The 25,219-nt window shown below is 37.0% G+C and overlaps 1 protein-coding gene across 8 annotated transcripts in view; it reads left to right on the plus strand.

The window, feature by feature from the left end:
• Positions 1–23,104, plus strand: part of PCNX1 (pecanex 1) — an 85,824-nt gene extending 62,720 nt beyond the window's left edge. For all 8 annotated transcript variants that reach the window (XM_051791491.1, XM_051791489.1, XM_051791494.1 and 5 more), the window contains 16 exons: positions 1,155–1,296; positions 2,680–2,857; positions 3,264–3,372; positions 3,987–4,116; positions 5,148–5,206; positions 5,985–6,200; positions 6,596–6,849; positions 7,795–8,025; positions 9,400–9,500; positions 10,735–10,885; positions 12,569–12,799; positions 13,156–13,430; positions 15,100–15,341; positions 16,403–16,839; positions 18,214–18,354; positions 21,900–23,104. In XM_051791491.1, the coding sequence (XP_051647451.1) occupies positions 1,155–1,296; positions 2,680–2,857; positions 3,264–3,372; positions 3,987–4,116; positions 5,148–5,206; positions 5,985–6,200; positions 6,596–6,849; positions 7,795–8,025; positions 9,400–9,500; positions 10,735–10,885; positions 12,569–12,799; positions 13,156–13,430; positions 15,100–15,341; positions 16,403–16,839; positions 18,214–18,354; positions 21,900–22,040 (3,038 nt within the window). In that variant the 3' untranslated portion in view covers positions 22,041–23,104. The remainder of the gene's footprint in view (positions 1–1,154; positions 1,297–2,679; positions 2,858–3,263; positions 3,373–3,986; positions 4,117–5,147; positions 5,207–5,984; positions 6,201–6,595; positions 6,850–7,794; positions 8,026–9,399; positions 9,501–10,734; positions 10,886–12,568; positions 12,800–13,155; positions 13,431–15,099; positions 15,342–16,402; positions 16,840–18,213; positions 18,355–21,899) is intronic.
• The last annotated feature ends 2,115 nt before the right edge of the window (positions 23,105–25,219 follow it).

The following is a 25,219-nucleotide window of genomic DNA, read 5'->3' on the forward strand; positions in this document are numbered from 1 at the left end:
TTAAGTGGCCAAGTTTGTGTTAATTATTGCTTCAAGAATTTTTCATAAACATTGACTGTGTTTCATTAGGTGTTTCCTCAGAAGAAGAGAATTATCAGAATTGATTCACAAACTTTCAACCTTTGTAGCAGCAATGCAGTGTGGTCTTTTCATTGATGTCTAAATTGTGTGATTTTTTTCCAGTGACTGGATGTAAAGATAAATATGAATAGCAATTGTAGTATGATGTCAAACTTTATTTGGAAGAAGTGAAAAGGGCTATTGTATGCCTTAAATTTTTAATCTATAAAACTAGAGAAGCTATAGTTGGTGCCCTTTTGCTGATACATGGCTTAAGTATTTCCAGATGTTGTAGTGTTTTCAGGAAAAATGGAAGTCATAGCCAGTAATGTTAAATATGAGTTTGTAACATCTTCCAGTTTAGTCCCTGTAACTTAAAGAATTCATGCCATGTCACTGACTAATAGTCCTTATGGCTTCTGTTGTAGAAAAGGAGCTTCAGTTCTTGCTGGGGTTCTTGTAGACATGTGCAGTCGTTCACAGCACTGAAAAAGCAGAGGACCTTTTTCTAGCCTCTTTTCAAGTATGCCTTAACCCTTTATGTATGCATCAATATGTGCATCAATGTTTAACATAACTTTTGACATAGGTTCTTCTAGACTGTATTGTAGAATACTTTTTCTTATTTTAATTTGCATTAACTTGAAACGTTCGTTGCAATTCTTGAAGTTTAAAAGAAGTTCTCAAGTCACAGACATTTGTGTTGTCAGATTATGTAGGCTCTTCTGTATTGTAGAGTTGTAAACCAAAAGTCTTTCAGATTGAAAATGGTTGGAAAACCATCCTTTTATGTGAGATAAAGTACATAATGTCAAACAACTTCATCAATAGCAATGTTGAAATCAGTGAAGAGGTGGCAACCCAGTTTGTTTCCTTCCATATGCAGTAAGCAAGTAGCTTGTGAACTGTTCTATTGTTGTATGAACAGTGCAAAAACTCTTCTCTTTTTTTTTATTAAATAAAACTGCGAAAATCTGGTGTGAGAATACAGTTAATGTTTGGCTCCACACATTATTTGGATCAAGAATCTTCATTCTGTTAGAATTTGATATGACAGTGCTATCTGATTTTTTCTTTTTAATGTATCTTGATAGATGCCGCGCATGTTATGTGGTTTGAGAAACTTCACATTTGGCTCCTTTTTGTAGAGAAGAATGTTATCTATCCACTGATAGTCCTCAATGAGCTTAGTAGCAGCGCTAAGAATATTGCTAGTCCAAAGAAACTGGATACTGAGTAAGTAGAAAAGGAGATCAAGTAATCTTGAGTATGTCTGCTGTGGTGGAAAATTAAATAGTGAGTTCTGGTCTCAATGGGAAGACAGTTAATGCTATTGTCTTAAGACTAATGCAAGGAATAAATAAAGCTTTTCTTTATGTAAAAGCCCTTATAAAGCCAAGTCACCTTGCTGACTTAAACTGAACGGAGTATTACAGTATTAAACTAAAAATGCCCACAAAGATAAATCATTCAATTCATAATACATACTGTAAAGATTGCAGGTTGTAGAGTTACCTAATAGTGTGATAACAGAGTTTCTGTGTTTATCTTCAGAGTCTATAATATGATTATCCAGACTCAAGCTCAAGATAGTGGTGATTTGTTCTGGTATTTTATCAGGTGTAAATTTCAGACCTGTTCCCCAAGTTGGTGTGCCAGCTTGCAACCCCTCTAAAGCTTTCATCTCTCATCAAGGAATTCCCCAGGCCTTCTAGCCCCTAAGTATAATCCATATCCGGATGGAATTGCACACTGCTTCTTAAATTGAGCCTTTGTTATAATCCCCTGAGCACTGTATCTGACTGTTTCAGCATATGAGAGTTAAATAATAGGCCCTGCAATTTTTAGCCTTTGAGAAACAGTAACCAGGTGGCTTTTTTGTATTTGAAGTTCTATTGAGTTAGAACAAAAGAGAACATGAATCTCAAAACAAAATGGAATATGGATTGGGGGAAAGTGGAGGGCTGAGTATTATATTTTTTGGGGAGGGGATGGGGGTTTGGCTTTTTCAATTTTAATCTCTATATCTAATAAATTCTTACCTTGGATTCATTATCACTGTCACTACAAGACCTTTGGGAGGAATATTGCCATTATATTACTCTAAATTTTTATAACCCTTTGATCTGTCAGTTACTATCTCAAAAAAGAATGAAATTGCAGTTCCCCCAGTAAAAACTAGAGCAGTGGTTTTTACTACTAGTAGTAGAGTCATGCAGGAAATTATAACCCAGTGTTCATTAATGATCTCTTGATGATTAATCTAGCATTTTTGCATTTCAGTATTCATAATCTAAATTAAAGACCAAGTTTCTCTTCAGAATACAAGGATATTTCATCTCTTAATTTTTTTTTTACTAGTGGTACTCTTACAAATAATGCTCATCCTTGGAACATTGATGGACTTGAAAATACTGATAAAAAGACTTAGTAACCTCTTTAAAAAAACCCCAAATCCAAAGTTGTCTTTTAAAAAGCCAACAAACCAACAACCCCCCAGTTCCAAAAGCAAACTTGAGTTTGAAAAGATTGGTGTTTCATGACAACAACAACTTAAGTGGTCTTTAAACCCCTTTTGGACAGCAGATAGTAACTGTTTTGTGTGAATTTCTTATACAGGTTGGGTGCTTTAATGATCACAATAGCTGGCTTGAAGTTACTGCGTTCATCATTCAGTAGCCCAACGTGCCAGTATGTCACTGTTATTTTCACAGTGCTCTTCTTTACTTTTGATTACAAAAGTTTTACTGAGACCATGCTGCTAGATCTCTTCTTCATGTCCATACTCTTCAGCAAGGTAACTTCAACTCTATTCCTAGGTGTTTCAGGTTATCCAAAAAGGAAAACTGATAGTCCTAGCTGATAGGTAATCTTGCAGATCCTCAGTCGTACTTGTACTGTAATTAATATGCTGTAAGGCAGCTAAGACTTCTCCTTGCCAAAGCATTTTTGTTTGCTTGAGAAACCATATGTAACTTTCTAAACATCTCCTGAGTTTCTGTTAGTAGAACAATGAAGCATATTATGTTATTTGCTTTTGTAATTACATCCCTTTCCTAAGTCTGAGGCTTCTGGTAGAACCAGTAAGAACTCTAGGATGACCAGTAAATTCCTCAGGATGTTTGTGTACTGCAAAGCATATTGATTCTTGGCTAAATTGCTGAATTGTTTTTCTCTTTTTTCTTTTTTTTTTTTTCCTGTAGCTTTGGGAACTCTTTTATAAATTGAGATTTGTATATACCTACATTGCTCCATGGCAGATCACCTGGGGATCTGCCTTCCATGCTTTTGCCCAGCCCTTTGCTGTACCACGTATCCTTTGAAAATGCAGGCTTTCTCCTGAAGTTGTGTATTTATAACTTCTGAATAATGTGTTATAATGGATTATGTATTATTGGGTAAACCTACTGAAGGAACCGGCTTGTCTAGTGAGTATTTATGAAAAAACTGTGCACACTTGTTACAGTGCTATGAATGATACAGTAGCAGATAAAGTAGGAATAGAATGCTGGCATGAAAGAATGCTGGCATGAAAGAAACATGGAGCAGAATCCATTCTGAAAATGACACAGCTTTTCTTCTCACAGTCATTCCCTTTTATGAGAGTCACTAACTATGGTTTTAGTTCTTGACTTTTGCATTTTAATCTTCTGTAGACCTGTCGGAGTGGACTGTTCAGTTAGTATTCTTGATAGAATTTTTGAATGACTACCGTGTCTAGTGCCAAATTCTCATCTATTTCAGTTTTCAAAAACAAAAATAATCTAATTGGTGGAGATACTGTAAAGGCACTTTGCTGCATAGAAATTTGTAGAGATCTTGTTTTGTTCTTAATTGGTGTTGCTGTCTATATCTGATAATATTCCAGGAGCTTAAAAAAACCCCGTAGTTGTTGCTTTGCTTTCCTTAATTCTCTTATCCTACAGATTCTGCCATGTTGTTTGTCCAAGCAGCTGTGTCAGCTTTCTTCTCTACTCCACTGAATCCTTTTCTGGGAAGTGCAATATTCATCACTTCATATGCTAGGCCTGTCAAATTCTGGGAAAGAGATTACAAGTAGGTGAAATCAGATCTTTAAAGTTTGTGACATTTGTTTTTAATCATGTAAATATGTCTAAATGTGTTGGTTTTGTGGCTTTGTTGGCTATTCTGCTATGTTTTTCCTCAGACAACACTAGTGTATAGTACTGAAAGTTTTCAATTAACTTATTTCTGAAATACTGTAGTAGCTGTTTTTTTACACTAGGAATGTTTCAAGCTTCACTGCTTGAAATAATTTCTACTTAGAGGTATGCTATCCTGATGATTTTTAAGCATAAAAACTGTGTTATTGTGAAATGCAGTTTTAATCAGATAGTGGATTTATGTATAAAAAGGTTTGGAGGAGCAGTTCATAAGTGTATTTTACCTGCGTTCATTATTGCTTAGCTTACAGCAAAACTGGCTAAACTCAATATAAGAATATTTTAAAGTAAATATTTTTTGATCAAGGTGGGATCAGTAGTAGAAGAATCTTCATTTCAGGTTGTACCTCCTTTTGTTTTATTTCTCTGAAGTTCACTATTGTTGATAGAGTAGCAGCATAGGGCAAGATGAGTGGATATTTCTGGTAGTTATTATTTCCCTTCTAACATTAGAACAGTTTAAATACAATGTTCCAAATCTTAGATTAAAGAGTTATGGTTGTAACTTCAGACAATGAAATAACTGTCTGAAAATTGCTCTTTCAGTAAAGTCTACTGGAATGTTATCTGCGCTAATTTAATTGTTTTAAAGTTTATTTCTCACATCTAAAGCTTTATATCTATCTAAGAAAATATATGCACTTAAATCTAAAGTTAAAGATTATTCTATGGCTATCTGCTGTGGACAAAATTTATTAAGTAATATAATGCTATCACAAGCAGAAAATAATTTTATATATGAGAAGAGCAAAAAATTTGCATATAAAATTATTGTAAAATAACTTTTTGAAACTATTTTAGTGGGAATATTCTTTAACAGTTTTTATATTAGTAGTTTCTTCCCTTAGATTTTCTTACAGTAATATATTTTGTATTAATTATGCTTTATTTTATTCTTTTCAGCACGAAGCGTGTGGATCATTCAAATACTAGACTGGCTTCGCAGCTTGATCGGAATCCAGGTAGCTTTCCTAGTCTGATTTTAGTGGTTGATTTGGAGTTTTTTTGGGGTCGGTTTTTCAGGGGGGGTTTTTTGGGAAGTGGGGGTGGGTTGGTGGGTTTCTTTTTTTTTTTTCTTGAGGGGTGGGTAGGTTTTCTTATAGTGGCATTTTCTTCAAATGTAAATGGTTTCTATGGGATCTTTATAGGATTCATGTTCAGTTTACCCTCTGATCTTCTCCAAAACTTTCAGTTGGTCTATCTTCTGTTACTTTCTCTTCCATCACCTCTCTTGCTTTATTCTTTATACTCCCCCCTGAGTTTTTTAAGTTTACCCTTACCTTTGTGTTCCTGCTTTACTTTTTTATTTCTAATTGTAGTATGTGTTAAACTGTTTTACTTTCTATTCTTGAGTAATTAAAATAGCGCCAAGTATTATTTGAGGGTGTCTCAATGTCATGATGATGAGACCAGTACAGTTATTACTGAGATACTTCTGTGCTCATTTGCTTTTGCTCTTTATTATCTTGAATGGGTTGATGGGAAATGCATGAGTGGAACTGAACTATTAACTTGGAAAATGGAGGAGTGACTAAGAAAAAATTTGGTTCAAAGTACAAATGTCACTTGGCATTCATTTGGAGTACTTTTCCCTTAAAAGAGGGGGAAGTGGGACTGGAGTATGACCTTGAAACAACATTGCTGTTCAAAAAATGCAGGGTTCAGTGTGAAGTGATAATTGGCATTCAAGCTTGATGTTTTTCTACAGATTCAGATAACCCAAATTGAATCTTCCTGCAGGTTCAGATGATAACAACCTGAATTCTATCTTCTATGAACATTTAACCCGTTCCCTTCAGCACAGCTTATGTGGAGACTTATTGTTGGGTCGCTGGGGAAACTATAGTACTGGGGACTGCTTCATCCTAGCCTCTGACTACCTCAATGCACTAGTACACCTTATAGAGATAGGAAATGGCTTGGTCACCTTCCAGCTGAGGGGGCTTGAATTCAGAGGTGAGTGTCTTACACTTCGTTAACTGTCTGTACTAAAAAGTTGTCTTCTGTTTTAGAAACAAAAGTAATTTTCAGTTCCATCCTGTAAATTAATTTCTTTGAAAATGGGCTGCAGGGCCTCTTTATGCTCCTATCACTTGATGCAAAGTCTGTCTTTCCATTTTAGTACAACATGCCTGCCATAGTTACTTCTCAGAGAAACTCAAGTCAAATGTGATCCTAGAGTGCAAATTAAGCTATCCAAATCTTTTGTGTTCATTGGCAGATAGTTCACTTAGTGTTAAAAAATGTAATTGGAAGTGGGTTGAATTTTAAACTCTTAAACACAAGTTCACATTAAAGCAATCATAGAAAGCTTTCAATGCTTTGTTCTTTTCTCTGTTTTCTCTCATAAGGAACTTACTGTCAGCAACGAGAAGTAGAGGCCATCACTGAAGGTGTAGAGGAAGATGAAGGTTTTTGTTGCTGTGAACCAGGCCACCTTCCTCACATGCTTTCCTTTAATGCTGCCTTTGGGCAGCGTTGGCTGGCTTGGGAAGTGCTTGTGACAAAGTATGTTCTGGAGGGTTACAGCATCACTGACAACAGTGCAGCTTCCATGCTTCAAGTCTTTGATCTCCGGAAAATTCTCACTACTTACTACGTGAAGGTATGATTCAGATCAGTATGACCCTCGGGGGAAGACAGGCTGGATTACACCTGGAAACTGCTTAATGTCTTCAACTTCTAATGTCTGTCATATGAGGATCATAGAATGTGATGATAATTAGAGATGTATGAACATCTTCTTTAAAGGAGGACAGGGTTTGTTGTACTGATGGTGACTCAGATGGTGCATGAGTAGGACAACGACCCTGTAGTCTAGATCAGAGAGAGGATAATTCCTAGCTGAAGCTGGAATAGAAACTTGAAAACTATAACCCAAATGTAATAGCTGTGTTGTAAATGAAAAGTTAAATAGTCTGTTTCTCTTAGAGAAAACCAGGCTCTTAGGTCCTTGTAAGCTGTCCAAACCCATCTTTGAGTCTTAAAAAAGGAAGAAAGTCCTGGCCTGCAGTTTTAAGAGGACTCTAGACCTCAGATCCCTTCAGATAATCAGTGTACTAATTGAGATCTTTCATAAGCTACTCTCTTTCAGAGAGCTGAAAATTTTCAGGTTAAAATATTTCCAAGATACTTATTCTCATACACACACAAGTTATGTTTCCCAGCACAAGGGTCTTAAAATGTTTTGTGTTTTAGCACTATTTTATTTAGAGTTCTTTAGAAATTTAATATCTAATCCTTCATGTTAACTAGATAAAAATTTCTGTGTCTTCTGCAAAAATTATAGTGACAGTCCGGTCCCATCCTCTTTTCCTTTCCTTATTTCATCAGTGTAGGCTTCAGAAATCTTGACAATCTTTGAAAAATACTCCTATATACCACCTGTGTTTTTTGTGCAAATATGTTGCACCTGTGAGCTAAATAAATACTACTGTGTGTCAGTTTTGTTCGTTGCCAGGAAAATAATGCAAATAATTTGAAATGATCAAGATTATTGACTGGGTTTTTTAATTGCAATGACTCATATTCTTAACTACTACTGTTTCAGGGAATCATCTATTATGTCACGACATCCCCCAAGCTAGAGGAATGGTTAGCTAACGAGACAATGCAGGAAGGTCTGCGGTTGTGCACAGACCGCAATTATGTTGATGTAGACCCAACATTTAACCCCAATATTGATGAGGATTATGACCATCGTCTGGCAGGGATCTCAAGAGAGAGCTTTTGTATGATATATTTGAACTGGATAGAATACTGCTGCTCTCGAAGAGAAAAGGTAAGTATGGACATGTGAGGAAAGCCATTCACTGTTCTAGGATGGTCTCGTTTTTTCCCATTGGCTTGACTTATTGGCTGGTTCAATGCTGATTTTTAAAATAAATATGTATAATCCAAATATTTTCATTGAAATGGTTTTGGTCTTCTACTTTTGAGAATTTAATAAATTCTATAAGTAACTTATGGTGTAACCAGTTAATGAATTTTGTTTGCCAACTCAGGCGAATCGGTTGAATCTTAGGCATTTATCTACATACAAAACAGTATGCTTACAGAATTGATGTTTTGTGCTTAGAAGTGAGTGTTCACAAATCAAGCCTAACTTAAACAAAAAAGTACCAAAGCAAAACAAAACCCCATAAAACCCCAAATACCTGTTGCCAGTTTATAAGACTGACTGCTTTTTTCTCATTGATCATACTGTACTGTTTTCCTTTGGACCGCTGGAGTTGTTGGCTTGTGAAAATTATCATCCTGTATTCAACCTTTTCTTCTCTCCAAAATCTTTCCACCTTTTAAACAGAAGTATGGTTGTAGAGGAATGCCTTGACTTCTTACTGTTTACAAAATGACTGTGTGTGGTTTAGTCTAATTAGTGTTGCCTTTGAGAATAAGCAGAAATTAATTGAGATTAAAGGGACAGAAATACAATTGGAATTTAGGTGTTTAACGAACGATCCAAGACTTAAGAATTCAGTTTTGCTTTGGAGGTAAGAGATCAGTAAGAAGCCCGTTTTCACAGGTGTAAGACTTAGTGTCCTGTGGTCAAATGACAAACAACAGCCAAAGGAAATTGTTTCCCTTCAAGTCATGAAAGATTTTGTGTATGTATTGAAAATGAGATTTAATCATTTAATTGAATGATGTCATTTTCTAGGGCATTATGTACACTGTACAGCTGCTACAGACTTAGAACTGAGGGCAAGTTTTTCCAGACTAAAACTGTAGTCCAGGGAATTTTTTGGTTAAATCAGGATTAAATACTCCCAGTCAGTTAGAATCCACTGTATTCACTAAAAATATTTTTGTCTAAACCCCATAATTTTGCTAATCAGCAGTTTGCTTACAAGATAACACAGTATCCATGAGGAATGTACCATACATCTGTTCAGCTTACAGTTTGTCTTCTTTCAAATAATAGTGTATGTGTGTTTGCCTTTACAAGTCTTATGTATTTGAAAAACTCTTGCTCAGAGTTGCAAACAGAATTGGTTTTTAAGAGTAACTGGTGCAGTGGGTACCTGTGCACACTTGAGTTTGTGAACCATTACACGTTTGGGTCTTTTACTCCTTCTGGCGGAATTGTCTTTTTCAGTGGTGATTTCCTTACTCCATTCACCTGACTTACTATTTTCTCTTTTGTTATTATAAGCCACTGGATTCAAGTAAAGACTCACCCCTAGTGACATTGTGTTATGGACTGTGTGTTCTGGGGCGGAGAGCATTGGGAACAGCTTCACATCATATGTCTAGGTAATAAAATACTGTTGTTGTAAGCTTCCCATCCTCAAAATCCCTCTGAGTTCCTAGATTAGGTGTTAGGATGAGTACCTTTTCATAAAAGAAATGGATAATTAATGTTGTCTTCCCTTAAACTGGACAGATTTGCTGTGTAACTTGTCTTCATTACAACAGCCAATGAAACATAACCAAAGAAAAGCAAACAAGGGGAGAACTTGAATCTGAGCATCTTGTCTTATTGAACTAATGCAAGATGAGAATTCTGGTATGGGTAAGGACCAGTTATAACTGATGGGGGGGAAAAAAACCAAGAACGGATTAAGTTCTAAAAGTAAGCTCCATTTCCTGCACCAAGTAGGTGCCCTATATGGAAATGAGGGGAAGAAGAGGGAAGTTTCTTAAAATGGAGAACTCATATCGTGGTGGATGTTAGATCAGACTGTTACGATAAGCTTCACAGTTTAGCTGGCTCTGTGGCAAGCAGTTGTGTTTTGTACAAATCTCCTTCACCTCAACTCTGTTGTGATATGGCAACCTCTTTCTTGCAGACTGACAGCTTCAGCTCTAGAAATCCAATGTAAAATATAGTTAAATGTTTCAGGAAATCACAAGGTGGTGGTTTAAAAAGAAAATAAAAAGCATAATCGGATGCAGACGCTGTTGGTCAGCTGGGTGCTGACTGTTCTGCTTCACTTTTAGGGCAACTGTTGACTAATTCTTTGAAGTACCCACCAATTGCCTCCTGAAAGTCTTGCAAATATGCAGTTGCAAGAGTGATCAGTGCATATTTGATTTTTTTACTCTTTAGTTAGTAATTGAAAACAATGCCTTTAAACATGAAAAGTTGACAAGATTTTTACTTTGTACTGAAGCATGCACAACTGAAGTTACATATTCTCCAATACCTTGAAAAGTTTTCTCTTAAAATCTTCAACGTGAAGTCAGGCAATCCTTATGGTGTTCCTGTTTATTTTAGTCCATGTAAACAGTCTGTTGCGTATGGCTTGTTCATTACCTGTTCAGAGCATGTAGACATCTGATATCCAGGTTTTGCTTACATGCACATCTTTACTCATGTGTTCTCTTCTCCCTGTCTTATTCTGTAGCTTATCTTTATGGAGAGGAATTGTGTGCCCTTCTGTACAGCTCAATATTTTCTGTTCTTTTCAGTGATGATAACTGTGGATATGTTTGTATTTCTGTTAATATCTGGGCTGTTTTCTTCATTATTTTTTCCCCTCAACAGTAATCTGGAATCCTTCTTGTATGGCCTGCATGCCCTGTTTAAGGGTGACTTCCGTATATCTTCGATTAGAGATGAATGGATCTTTGCTGACATGGAATTGCTGAGGAAAGTAGTGGTTCCTGGAATTCGGATGTCACTTAAGTTACATCAGGTAAGAGATTACACAGAAGGATGTGTCCAGTTCTTTTTATTTCTGTGCATTTGTTCTTTTAAAAATAAGTGGCTGGGAGAAAGAAAAAGAGGATGATAATAAAAGGCATGTGATAGAGATTGACAACTGAAAACAAGGGAATATCATGTGTTGTCCTTTGATTTATTATAGCTCTTGTGGAAGTTGATACAGAGGAAAAGGGAATGCTGTTTATGCTCAGAGCTTGAAAATTACATTAAATGTAGATCAGAGAACATGTCAAGCCTTGTTTCATACCTATCTAGAGGTATTTCCCTTATGAACAACTTCTCTGATATTTTCTCTCTCTCCTCCCTCTCTGCACATGTGTAATTGGCTTAAAAGGTTATCGTGTATTCAAAGCTGCACAGCCCTCTCCTCCAATGGGAGTTGTTTTTCTTGTTCTTTTTGCTTTGAAGTGTTGTAATCACAGATTTCAGGTGAGAATAAGAAGGCTGCTTTGCAGTAAGCTGAAATTAGAGTTGGTCTTTATAGTGAAGTGAGGGTGAAGATGAACAGTCTCAAATTCTGTCCAGCAAATGTGCACAGCAAGTACAGGAAAGCATGTACTTAGTGATAAGCACTCTGTAAGGAAGGAAAAGTACTGGTACTCTAGAAAAATAGATTGCTTGAAAATCATAGGCAAATCAAAGGCAAATCTTAATTGCACTTTTAAAATTATTATTAAAGGTTCTTTTTTTTGCCTTCATCGCAGACTTTAGAAGTCCCCCAAAGCTAGCAGTGATTGAATCAACTCTTTCATGTAACATAAACTCTGAATTTAGCAGAATGTGTTTGTTAGGAGTACAGGTAGCAAAGCATAATAATTACAAAATCATTACTGAAACCAACAGAAGTACCACTTCAACGGCTCTGGAGTGTTCTCAGAGGGTTACTGTGCAGATTGGGCTTGAATTAAGTCAGGGAATGAAAAGTGAGAAAAATAAAGATCACTAACAATTAAAAAAATTGGTTTTTTTCTGAACATTATTGTATTAATCTGTGAAAGGTTTTTATTCACTTGCAGTGCAGTAGCATATCCAGGCTTCAGCTGGTGTTGGAAATTTGGCTATTAACCACAATCCTTTTTTAACCAGAAAGTAATGTGACCTAATACTGAATTGAACTTGTAGATTTTGTGTTTCTGTTTGACTGGTAGTAATGTAAGTTGTCTTGATAGTACCTGATGCTGAAATAGTTTGTCATCAAGTATCCATGTAAACTTTTTAACAGTAAATATTGTTTTCTTCCTGTTGCTCTCTTCATATAATGCAGTCTCGGTGAATAATCAGTGCTTTACTTCAGTGTGTTTTACAGTTGGAGGCTTATGAATAAGAAAACAAACTAAAACTAAAATGCTTCTGTAAGCAATATAAATAAATACAAATCTAGTGTAAAATTCACCTAGAAATTTACTTGAATCAGTGATAGGCAGGCGCTTCTGATCATTTTGGTTTTAAGTTAAAAAAAGAAGTAAACAAGCGAACAGAACCAATCTGTTGGAAAAGAGGTTATCTTTAATGTTCTAAAGTAGGTATTCAGTATTTTTGATGACTAACTGTGTAATGCACTGATTATTTCAAGAGTTGGAAACGTTTGAGATTTATATGTAGCTACATCTGAAACGCTAATCATATCTTATTGAACATGTATTCTTGGAAACAGGATCACTTCACTTCTCCAGATGAATATGATGATCCTTCTGTCCTTTATGAAGCTATAACAACCCATGAAGAAAATCTAGTTATAGCACATGAAGGAGACCCTGCTTGGCGGAGTGCAGTTCTTTCCAATTCTCCGTCCCTTCTTGCTCTGCGTCACGTGATGGATGATGGCACCAATGAATATAAAATCATTATGCTAAATAAGCGGTATCTCAGTTTCAGGGTCATTAAGGTAAGCTTTGTGCACGTTTCACAGTGGGACAGTATGTTGTAGTGTGTTTTAATAACTGTACCAAACTGCTACTTGAACTGAAATCTTTATTGTTTTGTTATTGCTAAGGCTGCTTCTTCTCATGCAGTGCAAGTACCGTATCAGGAAATCAGTTCCTTCTGACTTAAAATATCTTATTTCTCATCCCATTCTTAGATTTGCTTTATTGTCATTGTTGCAGCCTGTGTCCCAAAGTTCAGCCTGTTAGAGAAGTGCGTATGCATGCTTGCCATTCTGCAGGGCAATATTGCATATGCTCATGAAGGCTCTCATTGCTTTACTTTGTGACACAGCCTCTCTCTACTTGGTTTTTGCAGGTGAATAAGGAGTGTGTGCGTGGCCTGTGGGCAGGACAACAGCAGGAGCTTGTCTTCCTGCGTAATCGTAATCCAGAGAGAGGAAGTATCCAAAACGCTAAACAAGCTCTGAGGAACATGATTAACTCCTCTTGTGACCAGCCAATTGGATACCCAATCTATGTCTCACCTCTGACTACTTCTTATTCAGATAGTCATGAACAGCTAAAGGACATTCTTGGGGGAGCCATCAGCTTAGGAAACATCAGAAACTTCGTAGTGTCTACATGGCACAGGTGAGCTGAGGAAATGAGTTCTCATTAGTATGTGTTCATGCTCTCATATTCTACTAACTAGTTCTATACAACAGGCCCAACACAGCATAATTTATAAGAGTCAGTCCCATAAAAATAAACACACCTTGAGTTTTATTTTGGGCACATCAGTAGCGTGTGACAACTGCTTTGGTACAGGATTAATCTTCAATGCTGAGACCACAAACTATGTAAATAGAGCTCAGAGGAAAGAAGACAAAGTCTAGATGCAAGAATCATAACTTCAGTTCTAACATTAGGTCTGATAATGAGAGACAATGCAACTTCTATACTGTTTTTTTCAGTACCATTGCTTTTGCAGTCTAAAATACTATCTTTATAGAATCAGGACTATTTGGTAGGGTTCCTATCTGGCACATATTTAACATGAAAGTGCCAATATTAATGTTGTTAGGGTATGCTCATGCATAGTAACACAAGCTTTAGCTGTTCAAAATCTCATGAGTACCTACAAATAACCCTGAATGTCAGAGTCAGAACAAATAACTGGAATGGTAATAATATAATCATTTCCCCACATGACCTCTGAGTAATTCAGTACCAACTGTTGCCATTCTGTGTTTTATGGGTCATAGAACTTTCACTGCATTTCTGGCCACTGTGACTGTGGCTCCAAAAGCAACAGTGGCAGCTAGGTGTGGCATTCAGAAATGTGCATCCCAGTTCTTACCACTCCCAGGAGCTAGTGCCATAGTCTGAACAGTCCTGTAGCTGTTCTGATAGTCATATTTAACTTAGACATCTATGGCACATCAAAACAGAACATGCTGCTTCACCTCAAAGCATGCCACATTCACTGTAGAGGTTTTTGTCTCCTGTCACCACCAGCTTGTCAGACTCAATAGAATAACAGGTGAAACTATGACACAGCCAGTATTTGGATCCAAGGTGTGTATATAGCTTCAGGATTCTGGATCCTGGGGCAAACAAAATTGGAAAGGACTCATCAATGTGTTCGAGTGCAACAGAAAGAAAAGAAAACTGAAAAGTAGGAATTGAAGGGAGGAGGAAATGTGCTGTGTTTTTTGTGTCCATCTGAAGTTTTTTAGAGTAAACAATGTTAAAAAACTGTGCAGTTATGTATACTGGGAAATGTTGGCTAACCTACTGTCTGAATGTTCAAAATGTACTTCAAACAGTTGTGAGTGCATTTATGAAGGTAACGGGAAGCGAATACATTTTTAAAAAAATCCAGCAAACATTCTTTTCCTGCTATTCTGAGTAGACTGAAGATTTTGCAATATAACAGTATGTATGACCAGTGTGTTAAGTAGCATAAATTTTACTAAACTGTTACAAAATAATGGGGATGTTCTACCAACACTTTAGATTTAGAATTTTATCACTTTATTGTACTTCAGAGGTGGGATAATTTTTAAAAAACTATCTTCTATGAGCATTTGACTTGTCATCCCTGTTATGGGATAACTGTCATGAAGAAAATTGCAATCTCTTAGAAAGCAGCATTTATATTTGCAAAGCGTATTCTGAAAAAATAAAGTTAGGTTTTATCTGATTTTGGGGAGTGCTGTGGATTGTGCTTAGTCAAGCTTTTTGCTTGTCATGAGGCATTTCATAGACCTGATATTAGAAGGCCTGACTTAATGTATCAATTGTATTATGTTTCCAGACTAAGGAAAGGCTGTGGAGCTGGCTGCAATAGTGGTGGAAACATTGAAGATTCAGATGCTGGAGGTGGAGCTTCTTGCACAAGTAATAATGCAACTATCAATGAGTCACAGAGCAGCATGTCACAAGGAGGAGGGAATGCACCTACAGGGCAGGGACCTGGAGCAGTACAGCATCCTCCTGTTGCAGCTCATCCCACAACTTTTCCTGCAGCTCATCCACCAACTCATCCCTCCACTCTGGGTAAACTTAAAACAAAGAAGCAGTTTTATACAAGTTCAATCCTATAGCCAGAACTGACCTTTCAGCTCCTTGGCCTAAATTAAAAGAAAAAGCAAACAAAAGTGATGTGATTTTATATAGTGTTAAGAGCTGTTGGATTCATCTCAAACTACAATACTATTTTATGCAGTGCAAGGTTACCAAACAGATTTGAGCAAAAGGGGTATAGTTGTGCTGACAGAATAGATTAAATAACTTTTTATAACATGTCTCTACACGTTGGATCTTTTCACTTCTCTTGTATTATCTGCGAATGCTAAACTTGTTTCATTTTCTGTGAATGTCTTGTATTACTTATTTATACAGTGAAATGAATTCTCTATTTCTGTAGTATTCTAGCTGAATCCTATCCAAGGGTCCATAGTGATCTGTAGTTAGGGAGGTGAAAACCAGTAAAGCTGAGAAAGTTTTTCAAGGACTGCCTTTACTCACAAAGAAAATATGCATCTATGTAGTTGATTGAACATAATTAGATCTATCTCTCTGTGAAGAGGTATTTGCAAATACTTATTACAGGAAAAGTAGTGACACCAGTGCTCATGAACTGCAATTTGTTTTTAACTTTAAATGTATTAAATTCTTCTGAACTTGTTTTAAAACAGCTTTTGTTCTAACAAATTTTCTGACCCAAAATTTGAATGTGTAGTCAAGCATATTAAGAAAGAATATTCAGTATTTTGAAACATGAACATCTGTACCTGCCTTGTTGCCTTAAGTTTGGGAAACTTAAGTGTTAATATTAAGGAAGAAATTGCAGAAAGAGCAAGACTGAAGCATTTTTCAAGCTACTTGTCTGGCAGGGATTGTGAATTGAACAGAATATGAAATTGAGATGAGCAGAATGTATTCAGATGTTCTGCTGTGTGAAATGCAGCGGAGATCTGCGATACAGCTGTTGCAGATGATGTTGATTAGACCAATCAGTTTTATGTATCTGTGTTCTAAAATGTTTGTGTGTCAGCAATCTAATGTGTGTGGGAGGCTTTATCAAACTTTTCTGATTCTGTATCTTTTACTTTTAGGCACCAGTCACAGCTCTCACTCTGTGCAGTCCAGCCTTGTCAGACATTCCCCTGCCCGTGCCTCAGTAGCTAGCCATTCATCTTATTGCTACGGCAGTCGTCATTCATCTCTTCGCACATCCACAACAGGCTTTGTGCCTTGCCGGCGCTCTTCCACCAGTCAGATATCCCTTCGGAACCTCCCGTCATCCATCCAGTCCCGCCTATCTATGGTGAACCAAATGGAACCTACTGGCCAGACTGGGGTCAGCGTGCAGCATGGACTGCCCTCTTCTAGCAGCTCCAGCCAAAGCATCCCAGCCTGTAAACAGCATGCCCTTGTGGGCTTTCTAGGGACAGAAGGAGGGAGTAATGCAGCTGAAACTCAGTCAGGTGGCAATGCAAGCCCTGCAAATCAAATGCAAGCCAAAAAGGATGACGTTATTTACAGAATCCAGGTGAATAGTCTAGAAGAACAAGTTAACCTATGTTTCCACATGCTTTTGTTAGTTGTTACTTTGTATGTTGTTGAAATCATTACTTTTAAATATATACACATTCAGGAATGTTTGGGTATACAGTTTCTGCGTGGTTATGTTTGGAGAACAAATGTAAGAAAAAAGTTTTCTGGACAAGAAGCCTTCCTGCACGCTCCTGGTTTACATTATTTATGTTTTGCTGTAGTACAGCATTGAGAACATCAGTGGAACTCAGTTCCACTGCATAGTTAGCCTTTATACATTGCAGTGTGTAAAGCTAAACAGCTTCATTTGCAGGTTACAAAGCAACTAGTTTTTTTCTTTGAAGCCAAGTAGATTTTCCACAAAAGTCACTGTAAATATACTTGTTTTCACTTTCACGTGTATTTATTCCTTGGTTATTGCTATGTCAGGGTTTAATGAGCAGCAAACAGTACACTATTGACTAAGTTAATCCTGGCAGCCTTACTTGTTTTGAAAATCCAGAAATCTGTATTCTTGCTTTCCTAGCTTTTATCAGCCCCACATACATGTCTTTGGCATTATATTAGCGGAAAACATCAAGAAGTGTATTTAATAGACTAGATCATAATAAACATGATTGCTGATGTCACCTCAGTTTAGAGTAATCCTTAGTAAACTGCATCATAGTGGGCAAAGTTAACTAAGTAAATTTTCAGGTCTGTCCTTAGTAGCTTTTGTTTGCAGGCAAGGGCCCTTTTATGAAGCTGCTTACTTTCCCTGTGTGAGGAGGATAAAGGCAAAGTGGACATGTGCCCTTGGATAGTGGACATTATGAAGTTTTCTCTGTCCTTAAATAAGAAGTAGTTTTCAGGAGTTTTCTCCTGCTTCCCCTGTGGAAAGACCAGTTTACTTCAAAACACGGAGCGGGTCTCATCTAGCCTTGCTAGTAGATAAATACTTTTCTGCCTAGCAATAAATTCTTTAAGACCATGTTACTTATTATGTTCTGTAAGAAGTAATGAGCTGATTTTAACAGCTCATCATCACTTAACTCTTCCCTGCTACTACGCTGTGTGCTGCCAATGCTTATGTTGTGCTAGCTCCCCAGACCCTGCTGTGAGCCAGTATAACTGAAAGAAGTGGGAAAGGGAACCAGAACTGTTGCTTTAGTGAACTGACATATTGTCAACTGTGTCTGAAACCACAGCCTAATTTCCAAATTCAGTGCTGCACAGGCTGTTTCCTAGCCTGGAGCTTCTTTCCAACACTGAAATGGGTCAGGAATCAATTTCAGTGGGTTAAAGCCAGTTATATGGGAGCATGCAAAATTTATCTGTTTGTTTTAAATTTTGGCTGAACTAACAGTCAAAACTCAATTCCTACTTATAGTTAATGGATCCCAGTCAAGTACTGGAAGGGATCAACGTGTCAAAAAGGAAAGAGCTGCAGTGGCCAGATGAGGTGATACGGCTAAAAGCTGGAAGAAACAGCTGGAAAGACTGGAGTCCTCAGGAAGGCATGGAAGGCCATGTAAGTTTTGCTTAGAAGTTGCCAAGCTAAACTTAAGGCAGTGTCTTGGTTCTGTGGCAGTCTGCCTAGATGTCAAGGCCAAAGATAGATGTACTAGTAAGTTAGATCAGTAGCTGTCCTCAACGTCACTGTTGCTGTCCTAATTTGAAGCAGAGAGATATTTCTGCAACTTTATGCAAAAGATGCAGGACGGTGTTTCAAATGTTGTCAACCATCTCTCCTTCCTGCCTTCTTCCGCCTCTTGTCATGAACTCTCAGGCATTTCACTCATTCATCCCATTTTCATTTTCTTTAAATCCCTGAGCAAATACAGGTCAGTTTACCAACAGCTCCTAAATTGAATGATTAACAGTATTTGGTTTTAAATTATTCTGATCAAAAAAAGAACCAAATAACATTGTCTTTAGATGTCTCCTTATTAGATGTCTCTTTATTAAATATCGTGTTTTCTTCCCTTTAAGAAGGAAATCTGTTCTAAAACTTGTGCAAGCCTATGACTTGAAATTTCGTCTCTTTTCCATAGGGGTGTTCCATCTACATTTTATAAAAATGTACTGCATTAGTTAGAAAACTTATCTCCCAATTTAGACTCTTTTTATGAGGAAAAAACGCAGATCTATCTTTGAAGCATTTTGATTTTTACTGAGGTGTACACTTTTTTTTTTTAACCTTTGTATCTATAAAGATGCTCCAGTGACTATTCTTTCTGTGATAAATAGTAAAAGGGAAGAGTCACTGACATTGTGTTTGCATTGGTTCATCAATACAACTGTATTTTCATTTGGAATATGGCAGTTTTGGCAGTTTAGAAGGAATGTCTTTAACTGTTTACCTCAATTGGAGGCATTACTTATAAATTGGATTCAGGGGATGGATTTTGCCATCTGAGAGTCCACATCACTGTGGATGTATGTGCAAACTTCAGGTAAGAAATGGCAATATGCCAGTAACACAGTGTATGCTGGATTTACCTTGCTGGTACATGTTTGTGAAGGAAGGGCCCTGAAAATACAATTATTCACGGAAGGAATTTATCAGAGTTAAAAGTCCACTCTTAGGATAGTAGAGTTACCTTGTAGTTAACTCCTGGGAGTAGAATGCTATTGTAAACATTCACTGTTAATGTTTGGTTTAGACATACTATTGCAAATCACCAATGTCATAAAGATACTGAATGTAGAGGGTTATATTGAAACATGTCCTGTTGTCTAGTATCATGGGACAATTTTTTTCAGGAGTTCGAGTGTATTTTGTGAACTGCAGCACACTGACATGTGCAGTGATTGATGTTACAGAAAGATTAAAACAAGAGGATTTAAAGGTCAGAGTAAGCTGCTGTTCTGAATGCTTCTCATCTATTTTTGGTGCAGCATACTGGCAGGTTTTTTTAGAAGAGCATCTTTTAACCTAAGAGGAAACGGGAAAGCACCAGATTATCCAGTGTGTGATTAGGAGAAGAGGATTTAACTTGATGACATGGTTTCCACTGCCTGTGGTTAAAATACTAGTATCAGTACACTCCTTAGCTCATAGGATAGCATTCCCTTTCTGATCTTTTAGCTGTGGTCCTTACTGCAAATAGACAGAAATGATTCTTACCTGCTGAGATGCTGCTCTTCAAGCAGTTTACCTGACGAAGCCTTATGTCAGTGCTCTCAGTACAAACTTCTGCACTCAGTAGTTAAAAACTTTGCTGCAGAGTAGAAAAAAGTATTTTTCCTAACTTTGCTTTTCATTTTGCTAAGTATGCAGTACAATGTATATATATATATAAGGCAGAAAGACATGATAAAGTTTCTTCAAGGAAATTAAATTTAGCAGTCCTCTTTGTAATGTAGCTGCTTTTTCCACATTTTGAGATAAAGGTATACTCAGCATTATCTTTCTATGATACATGACACTGGCATGTAGAAGAACCTTTTTCCTCTCAAGGGATTCTTATCTCCTCTTGTCTATCTAGTGACATTATTTTGCATGTTATCAATCATTTATGGGGACCAAATAAATGTCAGTCATGATAGAAGAGATGGTAAAACTGAGTGTGGAGGTATGGCTGTGATGAGTTTTAATCTATGTACAACTTTTGCATGTAAACAGTTTTCAAGGAGCCATGATATTGATGCCTTTGGAATCAGCCCTTAGCTATCTCAAAGGCACCAGTTGGACAACAAGGATGTAGTACCTGGGACTTCATTGGGCAATGTTTTATGTGTCTGGGGATACAATATTCCTGGCCTCATTCCATACAGCTGTGTAAGAAGTTTATAGGGACACACTTTGAAGTCAGACTTTAACAGACCACTTAAATATGCTGTTGCATCAAAGGGAACTAAACATGCCATGCTTCCCTGGCTGAAATGCTCTCCCTGTGAATGCAACATAGATCTCATGCAGGGGACAAAGCTGAATCTCCTTCATCCAGTGTTCAAGAAATAGTCAGCTGTCTGCTGGGTTTAATGAAGATGAAGTGGATCTCTTGGATTTGATCTTGGAAGATACAGATCACTTGTGGTTTTCTGTCCTTTTTTCCCCACCTGTGTCTTTCAAACTCTTGAAAACTGTACTGTCTTGGATTTTGTAAAAATTAATTTTATTTGCTTTTTAACTTACCTTGTCTTGAATGAAGGGTTCTTTTCTCACAGCTGGCAAATTTGAGGTAATTCTGTTTCTGTGGAGCTGGCAATATTTAAAACCATGTTACCGGAGCATTCTTATGGTTTCTTTGAGGCACCTAGAAGTTAAGGGTATATTTTTATGGAGGCAGCTGAGCAGAGACATGCAAGGTCATACAAGGACCTGTATGGAAAAGGGACCTTTTGATGGTCAATATCAGGCAGTATCCTTGGGAGCAGCAGATTGAGGTACCTGAATTCTGTAGTTCCAAGGGAGTCTGGGAGAGTAGTTTGTAGCTCTATTTCTGAAATCCTTCCTCTTTGTAATATTTCTAATTTTAAATTATCTTTGAATGACTTAATTCAGAAGATCAACCTTGCATTCACAGTGAGTAGGGAAAAAATTAGGGCAAAGGCTTTGACTCAGAGGAGACTGTAGTTTACACCTAACTCCTGATAAATTGAAGTTCTGTGCCATTATGTGCTGCACAACACCGAAGTATTTTAAGACTTACAACTAGAGCATCAAAATATCCCACATCTGTACACATGTAACAATTTTTCAGTTGTTACTCACTTTGCATGAACTCTTTGGTTCTGCTTTGGGTCAAGTTTTTTGTCCCTGCTGAAATCTAAATCAAAGACTGGCTGTTCTCAGGTAAGCAAGCTGTTCTCACAGTTGGCCTCATTGTTCTTAGAGGTCTTTTCCAACCTAAACGATTCTGTGATTTTAAGATGCAGATCTTCAGCAAGACTTAAACAAGTAGCTTGTCTGTGGATATGCTGTCACTGAAAAATGAACAATTAAGTCAGTATAGCAGTTATATTTTTGCTCCTTTTGCCCTGTAAGAGTCTGGAATTATCAACCACAACTTTGATAAGGCAGGTCTCCATATGGAGCTTACATTTTATTATACTTTTTTTTTCCCCCAGGTGATTCACCGCTGGGTGCCTTGCAGCAGAGATCCAAGTAGTCGGTCACATATAGATAAAACCATCCTGCTGGTTCAAATTGAAGATAAATATGTTGCTGTTGTTGAAACTGGAGTCCTTGAACTTGGGGCTGAAGTGTAAAGCTCTTTGAGACTGAAACTTCCCCTTCTCCAACGGTTCAGAAGAGAGAAGGGTCCAGAAGAAGCAGCTCCTGGGACATGAAACTTTGGTCTGGTTGTAGGAAAGGACTTGAAACACAGATTTGTCTAAGTCCCTTTCCCCAAATAAACAAGTGTAAGAAATTTTTTTAAGTTGTTAGCTGCTGAAGAAACACTTGCATGAAGGATAGATTTGTTGAGACATATCTTCTTGTTTATAAATTTTGTTATGCATTGCGTAATGCTTTAAATCAACAAACTTTTCAGTTCTAAGATCAGAGCACCTCATATTTTTCTAATTGTTTTGCCAAAAATTGCCATGTCTTGTCACAGAGTGCGTGGAATTCATCCACCTTATTTTAAAGAAATTGACTACAAACCTTCAGTTTGGTGAAACAGTGTAAGGGTTTCAGGTGTGGCAAGAAGAGACTGAACAGATGTATAGATTCTTATTCCTTATGAGCTAAACATTAATGAGAACTGCACTAATTTTTTTACAGCAATGCACTAAAAACAACCCTGAGATTGCTGAGAACATTTATTTATATATATAAATATAAGTATATAAAATACCATTATTTAAATTGCCTTTGGGATTAATCCCCTCCCTCTCCATATACATGTTGATGGTAAGGGCTGTGCCATGGGTTTGGTTCTATGTTCTGTATTTCGTACAAGTGCATTTGCTGCATCCTCTTCACAATAAATGGTAAAATAACAAATACATAGAAAAGCACCTGAGTATCCCTGTACTACATCAGACTTTATTGTGGTGGCAGTGGTACCTCAAACCTGTACAACACATCTAGCTTTAAAGTGGGCCCCAGTATATGACCTTTCATCTGTCCTCCCTTCACTAGCCATAGCTGCTTGGCTTCTTTACACCCCAAGCTGGCTGTGTTGTTTCATTGGCTTTTCTCTGGCAGACACGGTTGTTATAGTTTTTTAGGGGGTGGTGCAGGTCCATGATTTCTTCATGGATGCTTGAAGGTTTTTTTGATTCTATCCAGTTTAAAAAGAAAAAATGGCAACAACAACCTCCCCCCCCAACAATAACAAAGAGAAGAATGCAAGAAAACTTGACTTCTGTTTTTAAAGATCTTTTGTAGAAGGCACAGCCCTAAACTTGTATCACTTTTACCACCTTGCCTTTTCTTTCCCTTTAGTCTTCATTCTTTTCTATGACTTGAATTTTATTTTCTGTGATTATATATTCTATGTAAGTGTAATTTGAGTATTTATAACTGTGAAGTTGAATTATTCATGTGTTACATATCCTAGGTTTTATTGTATTTTTTTAAAAGTGTGTATTCAGGGAAACAAGTAACTCAGAACTATCATGGGAGTGTGAGAGGGAAACTGGTTTGTTCTTGACTTGCAATTCCTATGATTCGCTTTTCTTAATCCGTAAGAAAAAAATGTACCTGTTATGATTGTTTCCTGTTTCTGACCTGTAATTATATAGGACTCTGTGGAGAAACTGCATACAGTCCTAGCTTTTGGGAGCAGCCATCTCCTTCCCAGTCACCTCCACTTCTTTATATGTATTGTAAGCAGAAGAGACTTCTGATATACCACAGAGGGTATAGTAATTATTTCTCTGACATCAGAGAAACATTGTCCATTATGTACCTAATGTAAGAGTGAAATTATATGGGAAAAGAAAAAGAAAAAAAAAAGGAAGGAACAGCTACCTAGGAAACATTAGTATTCCAACTCAAGTCACTGTATGCCATCCAGCCGTGAAAGGGTAAGTGTGTGCCTGGTAGCTCGTCAATTCTAGATACTGTTCCCAGTGAATGATACTGGGACCTTGCTTGCATCATACACTATGCAAACTTGTCCTCGAAATACTGTGCATCTTACAGTTGCATATTACTATTCAGTTTATTCCTGTGCAGTCCCATTCAGTCATGGTATAAATGCACAGTTCTGAATCTGCCACAGTTAAAACTATATTGGACAACAAAATCATTTATCATATGTACACATTATAGTGTAGTTGAATTCATCTCCTGCATATCTGAAATGTACAGTAGATGAACCTTCTTTAGCGGTCTGGTACTGCTGTCATCAGGAATGAAGAAAATGTGTAAGTTTTGAATTGAAAGTGTTTTAGATAAGGTTTTATTCTATGTCCTTCCCTTCAGGTAAATACCCCTTTAATTAACCCTTCAGGTTTCCTCTATCACTAAGAGTATTCCTTCATTTTAGAAAGAGAAGTTTGTTTGAAAATAAGCCCCCATTTGATATTAGTTGCATGGTTGTTGCTTTTTTTTTTCTTGTACTGAAGCCTTGAGGTAAACAAATGACTGAAAAACAAAATACATAGTTGGGTTGGTTTTTTTTTAAACTTGACTAAAGTAACTTTCAGTATGTTAACCCTGGCTCTGAAACAATCACTCTCTTCAGGGCAAGATAAGGACAATGTCCATTGCTGATAATAGACATGATAGGAATTAATGGCTTGTTGACACAGAAATTTTAGAGCATATGTAACTGCCTGGAATTAGATCAGCAAACAGCAGATGGAGAAAGAGAGAGGCTTTTTTTTTTTTAAGGGGCAAAGAGAATTGATGGATATGTCTGTTGTTTTTTTTTTTTTAATCATAAGGCCTTTGGTGTGTTGCCTTCAGGAGATGGATTTTAATGTGGTCAGCAAACAGGTTAATACCTTCATTCAGATACTCAGCAAACATCTGTTGTGAAGCCATTCTCATAATCTTCATATTTATTCCAGATGTGCTAAACAGAAGCCACCTAGTTGAAATTTCACTCTTCCATAAGGCTTTGGAAAATCAACTTTTTAAAATTTTTCCTGAACTCTTTAAGATTCATCTGTGATTGTATGTTGGTTTGTGTCTTTGGTTTCCAGTGTGCAAGTGACAAAAACATGTTTGTTTTCTTCTGATTCCCCACAAGATAGATCTGTCTGTGCAAACCTCTTTTTTAGATGGAGATACTTTTATCTTTTGCTTTCTTTTCTTGGCTTTTGTCTGGATGTGTAATATTTTTCTTCTCTTTTGAGGATAGAAAAGATGGGTATTCTCAAGTTAGTCCTGTCAGTCCACATTGAGTTTACCATAGAGTAGTATTTTATAGATCTTTCTTCCATGAAAACCCATTATAGATGAATATTTTACTTTGTCCACTTGCACTGTG

The sequence above is a fragment of the Manacus candei genome, unplaced genomic scaffold, assembly GCF_025592945.1.
Source record: "Manacus candei isolate 608988 ecotype Guabito, Panama unplaced genomic scaffold, ASM2559294v1 h1tg000033l, whole genome shotgun sequence".
Classification (NCBI taxonomy): domain Eukaryota; kingdom Metazoa; phylum Chordata; class Aves; order Passeriformes; family Pipridae; genus Manacus; species Manacus candei.